General features: G+C 41.6%; 1 protein-coding gene across 1 annotated transcript in view; it reads left to right on the top strand.

Moving 5' to 3' along the window:
• Positions 1-7924, top strand: part of plekhh1 (pleckstrin homology domain containing, family H (with MyTH4 domain) member 1) — a 53560-nt gene that overhangs the window by 24287 nt on the left and 21349 nt on the right. The window contains exons 9-15 of the mRNA XM_008277304.1: positions 295-373; positions 2662-2753; positions 2854-3001; positions 4388-4524; positions 4707-4817; positions 5069-5155; positions 5481-5697. Coding sequence (XP_008275526.1) covers positions 295-373; positions 2662-2753; positions 2854-3001; positions 4388-4524; positions 4707-4817; positions 5069-5155; positions 5481-5697 — 871 coding nt within the window. The remainder of the gene's footprint in view (positions 1-294; positions 374-2661; positions 2754-2853; positions 3002-4387; positions 4525-4706; positions 4818-5068; positions 5156-5480; positions 5698-7924) is intronic.

Consider the following 7924-nt stretch of genomic DNA (forward strand, 5'->3'; position numbering starts at 1 on the left):
AATTAAAATAGGAATAGGTTTCATTTTCCAGTGGAACAGGACGTCACACATAATTAGTCCAAAGACTGATTAAAAGTTGAAAATCCATCGATTCTCTGTTTTTCCAGTTACTGACTTGATAAAATGTGTAATTTTTTAAACATGTTTTCACAGATCATTTACATTTTAAACAGACTCATGGATTTTGGGTCTCAGAGGGTTAAGCAAAGATCCTATTGTCAAGATGTTTGACTCTTTAAAGGTGCTGGTCATGTTTAAGTTTGGTAAAGTTTGTGATTGTGTTGCTCTCTGCAGGAGAGTCGGATCTACGCTGTGGCTAAATCAGGAATGAGAGTATCGGAGGCCTGTCCTGGAGCCAGAGGCCCCGGACGAGGTGAGTCCCCGACAGAAAGAAAGGCTTTAAAGTTCATATTCCAGCAACGTGTTACAGTTATAATGTCTGTAGGGAGGCAGCCAGCGGAAACCTTTTTATTTTTTTTTGTATGATAACGCTGTGTGTGTGTCGGAGCCTGGGTGGTGTTGGTTGCGGTTTGGGAAATGAGTCAGTGCTGTGAAGAGACTTGTCATTCAAGCTGATGCTTAAGCTGCTGCGGGGGGCGAGTGCGGTCTGTTGGGATCTGTCACTGCTGGTTTTGATGTCACTTCCTCTGGCCCGAGGCTCCGCACACCTGTGCAGGTGTGGACTCCTCTTCAGGCCTCCCCTCAATTCTTTTTAAAGAGCTGCTGCAGATAATAGAAGGGGGGGGGAGGAGAAGAGGAGCACTGGGAGAGGCTGCTTTTTAATCAGCTGTGATGAAAGGACTTCGTCTGGCTGTAATTACTGCTATCTCTTCTGTCCCAGCATCCATTTTAGTCAGGACGCAGACAGCGAGTTTTGACAGCATCTTGACTGTTGAGTTTTCTGGGTGCCATGTACATGCAGCTGACTGCCAAATCACTGTTGTAGAATAAATTACAGCTTGCCCAGTGTGTTCAGCTTCCTGCCATGTTTAGCTTTAAGTTGCGCCTGTTGCTGGACAAGTGTGAACTCTATCAAAGTAAATATCACGTTGAGAATTATTTTACATCTTTTAATCACTGGTTACTTGAGGATTTCAGCTGCAAACAAAAGTGTGTAAAGTCAGATTGGATTTCTCTTCTCTTATTCTGCTCTGTATTAGAACAAAGGGTATGAGGGTATTATACTATACTACTGTCATACTACTAATGTTCAGACAGATTTTTAAAAATCCATAGATTCATCATTATGTGTGACCTATATTTAAAAACTAATTTCTGCCATTTCCCTATGCTAATAATGAATAAAAAGGGGCCTAAACACTTATTTAAATCTGTTTTGCATCATATTGAAACTGGAACTAAAAGAGTTTTAAGCTGAGACACTACAGGTGAATAAGGCTAAAATGTTTAACTAATAGAAATCACTATCAAACTTTCCCAGCTGGTTGCTTACAAAGAAGGCAATGATTTTTTAGTTTCACAAATTTTCAGAAAATGTATAAATGAGGCATTATATGTACAAACGAATGTATATTTAAGTCAGTTTTCAAAACAGAAACATTGAATAAAGCCAGCTTAAAGATTCTGGTTTCATTTTGTTGACGGGATTTTGGATTTCCTACTCTATAAATCACAAAATACTGTCAACAGCCAAAAAACAAACAAACTTTTGATTATATTTCAAGAATTAAATGAAATATAAACTGAATAATACACGAGCAAACCTCTCTGTAGATGCCTTCAGTATGTAGACAGAAATGAAACTGGAAAATGTGGAGTTTTCAAGAGCTACTGAAGTAGAGATTTATGGCTCAGAGTATGAGGAAAAAACTCGTGTTTCTAAATATATGTATGAAGTGTAGTGAAATAAACACCTAAATATGTCTTTAGGATCTTTACATAACACTGAAAGAGGACATGCAAAACATACAGAAACACCATGACGGGCAGCTGTGGCTCAGGGGTTGTCCTCTGATCATAAGGTTGGCGGTTTGATCCCCCGTCCCTCTACAGTCTAAGTGTCCTTGGGCAAGACACTGAACCCGAAGTTGCTCCCAATGGCAGGCAGCACCTTGCATGGCAGCTCTGTCGTCATTGGTGTATGAATGTGTGTGAATGGGTGAATGAGAAACACATTGTAAAGTGCTTTGAGTGCCGCTCAGGTAGAAAAGCGCTGTGTAAGTGCATTTACCATTTACCAAAATCGACCAGTGCATGAAAAAAAGTCATATTTGTGCCTGTAGTGTCTCAGCTTAAAGAGAATTTTTTATGTAGACGTCAATAACTGGGTGCTTTTAAAGCTTTTGAGGTATTTTATATGTGTTTTGTTTTGTTCTGTCTGCTTTCGTATTGACTTGTGTATTGATGTTTTAGGACCAACCTTAGCTTATACTGTGTTACTGTAGTGTTGCCTAACTTTGACTCTATTGCTGTGTGACTAATACTGTGGACCTTGTGCACTGAGTTTATGATTTTCTTCAGTCTACTCTTACACCATGTTTTTAACGTACGTCATCCTTCCATAATTGCCCCTTGTGGCCACTGTGGCTGCTGTTTAACAAAAGTTTACACGGTCCCACCTTAAGCTTTAAATGCTGTGCTTTGTGCCGGGCTGTGTTTTTGTCTCTATCATAGTTTTTAAAGAGCATGTTTATGTTGCAGGGTCCAGCTTACCCCAGTATCCCGCGGCAGGTCCGTTCACCCAGCTGATCTATAAGAACATCAACGTACCGGTCTATACCACACTGAAAGGGGTGAGTGATAGCTGTTGTGTAGCTTTTCAGTGACGATGTGCTCTACTTGAGGTTTTGACATTTGCTGTACAGTAAGTGTTTTCATCTGTGTATGTTTTAGAAAGCCACTCAAATCAGCAGTGTGCCTCTGCCGGACGAGGACTCCGGCTCAGAGGACGACAGCAGCTCTCTGGCCAGTTTGCGAACCTCCATCCTGAGTCCGGACCGAAAGAGCAGCGTCCCTGGAAGTCCACGTGCTGTCAAGAGAGGTGAGGACCAAAGACCACAGTGCAGGCGGTCGAGTCTGACCGATACCGGATGTATGGGGCAGATACCGATTGTTAGGGAGTAAAAAAGTTCCAATATCCATCAATATATCGGCTGAATTTCTTTACGTATATATGCACATATGTGTTTGATTTATATTTATAAAATTATGTTGTCATTATTTATTAACTTTCTAGCAATGCTTTTCACAAACAAGTTAGCATCTCATCATGAAGACACCGCTTGACTCTGCACCACTGTTTGCTCAGCTACAATACGTTCTCTGCTACATGTGCTGCACACAGCGCTGAGAGTCTTTCAAACAATTAGGTTGGAGCTGCTCTGCTGGATGAACTGTGTTGTGACAACATTTTGAAATCATCCATCCATCCATCCATTCATTATCTATACACCGCTTAATCCTCACTAGGGTCGTGGGGGGCTGGAGTCTATCCCAGCTGACTTAGGGTGAAGTCAGGGGACACCCTGGACAGGTCACCAGTCTATCACAGGGCTACACTTAGAGACAGACAACCAAGCACACTCACATTCACACCTACGGACAATTTAGAATCACCAATTAACCTCAACGCGTTTTTGGACTCCGGAGAACCCGGAGAGAACCCACGCTGCACGGGGAGAACATGCAAACTCCACGCAGAAAGATTCCGGTGCCCCCACCAGGACGCGAACCGGCAACCTTCTTGCTGCGAGGCAACAGTGCTACCAACTGCGCCACCCTGCAGCCCATTTTGAAATCACTACACTAAATTTCCATGCATTGCAAAAAAGAAAAGAAGTTTTACAACAACATACATGGCAACAGTGAGAAATTTGTGATAAAATTATGATGTATTGGTCAGGCTCAAGTAGACACGACTGTAAAAACTTTCATGCAGTAAATATAAGCCAACATGCAGTTACATTGTTAATGAGGACATTAGCACCATTTTTTGAAATTTAAGTAAAATTGCCCTGAAAGAAAAAATATCAAACACTTTCACACATTAATGTAGCTTGGTAGAAAACTGTCTGATTTTGAAATTGTTTGGATTTTTTCTGGAGGTTGTTTTTGGTTATTTTCCTTTAAAATTCACCAGAAACACAGAAATCAAGCATAAAAGTTGACAACATGCGTCACTCTGCTGCTTAGAATGATAGGAAATTGAGAAATGCAGCATTGTACCAGTGTAAGAGAATTCCAGTGGGGATTTTCCATGTAGGAGCCCTCCATCCTGAACCATCTGCTGGTGCACAGTCACACGAGGAATGTGTTGTATTTGCTATATTCCTCTCACCACAACTTCTTCTTGTTTGTCAAACATTTTACTTGCTTTATCTTGTTTATGTGTCCTGTCCTGTTTTCCCTTTACTCCTCTGTGCCTCAGGTGTGTCCATGTCCTCCATCAGCTCAGAGAGCGATTACGCCATCCCTCCTGATGCCTACTCTCTGGACAGCGACTACTCTGAACCGGAACACAAAGTCCAGCGGACCTCCTCCTACTCCTGCGAGAGCACTGGGCCTGTGAGTAGAACATCAGGTTACTTTGTGAAACCCTTTGGTTGTCACTTCAAATCAAGATGGCCACTGACACAGTAGTTTGAATCAGCATAAATATACAAAGAAAATTCATGAGAAAGTGCTTCAGAAGACAGTGCAAGCAGTCAGATGTGCTGAAATGACTCCCGTGCTGTTTGTGTCTGTAGGAGATGCTGGAGAAGTCTGGATACCTACTGAAGATGGGCAGTCAGGTGAAAGCCTGGAAACGCCGCTGGTTCATCCTGAGGAATGGAGAGATCCTCTACTACAAATCTCCTGTGAGTGTGTCTCGATTGCAGCACGCTCCATCTGCTTCCTTCTAAGGTTTTGCGTCTGCACAGAAAACATTGCAGGAATATTTCTAAATTGCGTGTGCTTCTGTTGCAAGACGGCTGCAGCAGAAGGCACAAATATGATCTTTACACCTTCTCGGGCTAACCAAGAACTCGTTTAAGGTTTCTCTCTAATAGAATTCTTTTAAAATGTTGACGAGAAATTATGATTTTTTTTTGTGTGTGTGTCTTTTCAGAGCGATGTGATCAGGAAGCCTCAGGGTCAGATTGAGCTGAACTCATCCTGCTGTATCGTACGTGGAGAAGGAGCGCAGACATTTCAAGTGAGTCCGTTTGAAACACTGCATCTGTCTTTCTACTGGTGAGAAAACACCGGTGAAGATCTACTGTTGCATCAAACCAAGAACTAAAAAATGTAAAAAGACTTCACTCACACATTCAGCGCGCTTGATATAGCGCTGCATCACGGCAGAGCTTTACTGCTGCATACCAGAGAAGCAGCTTAAGATGACATCAGGTGTAGCGTTGGACTGGAATGTTTTCCTGGCTCTTGGAAAGCTGATTCTGATCTCTCCTGACATGATGATGCTATCTCACCAGGCCTGGCTTAGCATTTTTCCCATATTTCTCCCCTTTTCGTCTAATCAGTTGATTACGGAGAAGAAGACCTTCTATCTGACCGCGGATTCACCCAACATCCTGGAGGAGTGGATCAGGGTTCTGCAGAACATACTCAAAGTCCAGGCCAGCAGCCCGGTTACCGTGGAGACGGCTGGGAAGCCCACAGTGAGGGGTTGGCTTACAAAGGTCAGAAATTATGATTTACTATTTTACCATATGAACCCCAAAACTAACTGGATGACGTGTCTTTGAAATGTTGCCAAAATGCCATCATTTATCTGAGCTAAGAATCGAATCATGAGATTTGCAACTTTCCGATGGTCCTTGAACTACTCATCTGTGAACCACCATTCGATGAGAAAAGTTAGCCAGATATGAGCTTAAGGGTCGCTGCTGTAGCTCAACTGGTTGAGCTGGCGACCCATAGGGGCAGCTGTCCACTGATGGCAAGGTTGGCTGTTCGATCCCCGGTTCCCCCCACATGCCGAAGTGTCCTTGGGCAAGACACTGAACCCCAAATGGCTCCCAATGGTAGATTAGCGCCTTGCATGGCAGCTCTGTCGCCATTGGTGTATGAATGTGTGGGTGAATGAGAAACATTGTAAAGCGCTTTGAGTGCCACAAAGGTAGAAAAGCTATATAAGTGCAGACCATTTACCATTTACCTGGGGCTAAAGTCCCAGACACAGCAGCGTGGGTTTGAATCCAGTCCATGGCCGTTTGCTGCAGGTCAATCCCTCATTCTTCTTCCCACTTTCCTGTCTCTCTCTATACGGTCCTGTCAAAAAGAGGCAAAAAGGCCAAAAAAAAACAACCCCAAAACATTAAAAACAAATAAATAAATAAATAAATCTGAGCTTAAAATGTAATTAAAATCCCTTTATTTTGCATGTTTAATTTGAATAGTTATGAAACATGAACTGTTTCCACCAGCTATTTATTATAAAAACAAACTAAATCTGTTCCTTTGCACAATTGAGAAGCCGTTAGTGACTCAACTGTGACCAACAGTCATGTAGTAAAAATTCAGGGACTTTTCGGTTGAACTGCCGCCTGTGTTTACACAAAGCAGATAGGCGATGAGGAAATGAGGTAAAAATGTAACTAGTAAAACAGAGTCATCATTTTTTTCAGCATTGGCAGCACATGTGGGCAAAAAAAATGTTGCACATGCTGATTCCAGTTTATTCAGTTTTTGTAAGATAATGAATCAAAGATTTTGTGATTTATGACAATAAAACTTTGCTATTCTGCACAGAAGACATTTTTGAGTTCTCTCTACTTCTAGCCATGGCTTTGATCTTTCCATGGAGGTGCAGAACTTTAAATTGCTGTGAAAAATGCCCACAGTGAGTAAAACTGTGACGCGAGCGAAGAAAAAAAAGAACACCCAGAAACTATTAGGATAAAGACTCGCAACAGGCTCTCAACGGAAAATGAAAATCTGCCGACCACCACCTCTGAAGCTCACTAATCAGCATGTTATGTGTGTACAGTGTGAAAACAATAAGTGGCAGTTTTATGGGGGATTTTCTGTCGGACTGTTTCTTGCCAGTAAAACTGGCAGAGAATCCTGGAGGTTACTGCACCAGCCAAAAAGCTGTCTGGCACAGAACACTCCTGGAAACCACCGCATGCCATTTTTACGCTTCAGGTTTTGTGTAGATAAAACAAACAAGATAAAGCTGTTAGCTTTAGTCTCACACTACAGGAGTTTCAGGAGGATTCACCTCTATGATTGTTTCACCTCTCAGAACAGTCGGAGGACAAATTTGGTCTGATCTGATCTTCGGAGCAGGTCATTCGATAATGTGAGGGATTTAGTTAACATCTCACCTTCAGAACAGACAAACCGTGTTGACTACATCTCCCCAACCATTCTCTCATCTAGGCTTGTTCATCCTTTTGCATTTGGTTTCTTCTTACTGCAGACTATTATAACTTTACAGCAAAGTTGCTTCACCACAGTCTTGTTTATGTCTGCTTCCCCCTGAGATCTCATGAGGTGGTGTTCTGCTCCCTGACTGCTCCATCTGGCACAATGACAACATCCTGCAGTGTGTGCTGCATCATTATATATATTATTTTCAAATCTTGTAATGTGAGCATGTCTAACACTAGAGAGCAACCTGATTTGAAAATTTCAGCATAACACTTGAGGACTTTTATAGTTTTTAGAGGCTTTAATGTTATTCACTGCACCTAAATATGTGTGTTATTATCAAGTAATTTGTTTGTTTTTACTGTTTTTGTTGCACAAATTATTTAAAAAAATATGAAAATGCTCATATAATTTTCCCAGAATGTAATTTTACCTCTTAAAAGTGCTCATTGTGTTTAACAGACAATCAAAAGAAAAGAAAATGCTCAGTTTATGCAATAAACTGAGCATTTTCAATATTTATAATTTACAATATATATGGCAATGTTCACATCATAGACTGTATAAAAGATGGACGTAGCAACCGGCC

The sequence above is a fragment of the Stegastes partitus genome, unplaced genomic scaffold (assembly GCF_000690725.1).
Source record: "Stegastes partitus isolate 25-593 unplaced genomic scaffold, Stegastes_partitus-1.0.2 Scaffold94, whole genome shotgun sequence".
NCBI classification, from domain to species: Eukaryota; Metazoa; Chordata; class Actinopteri; family Pomacentridae; genus Stegastes; species Stegastes partitus.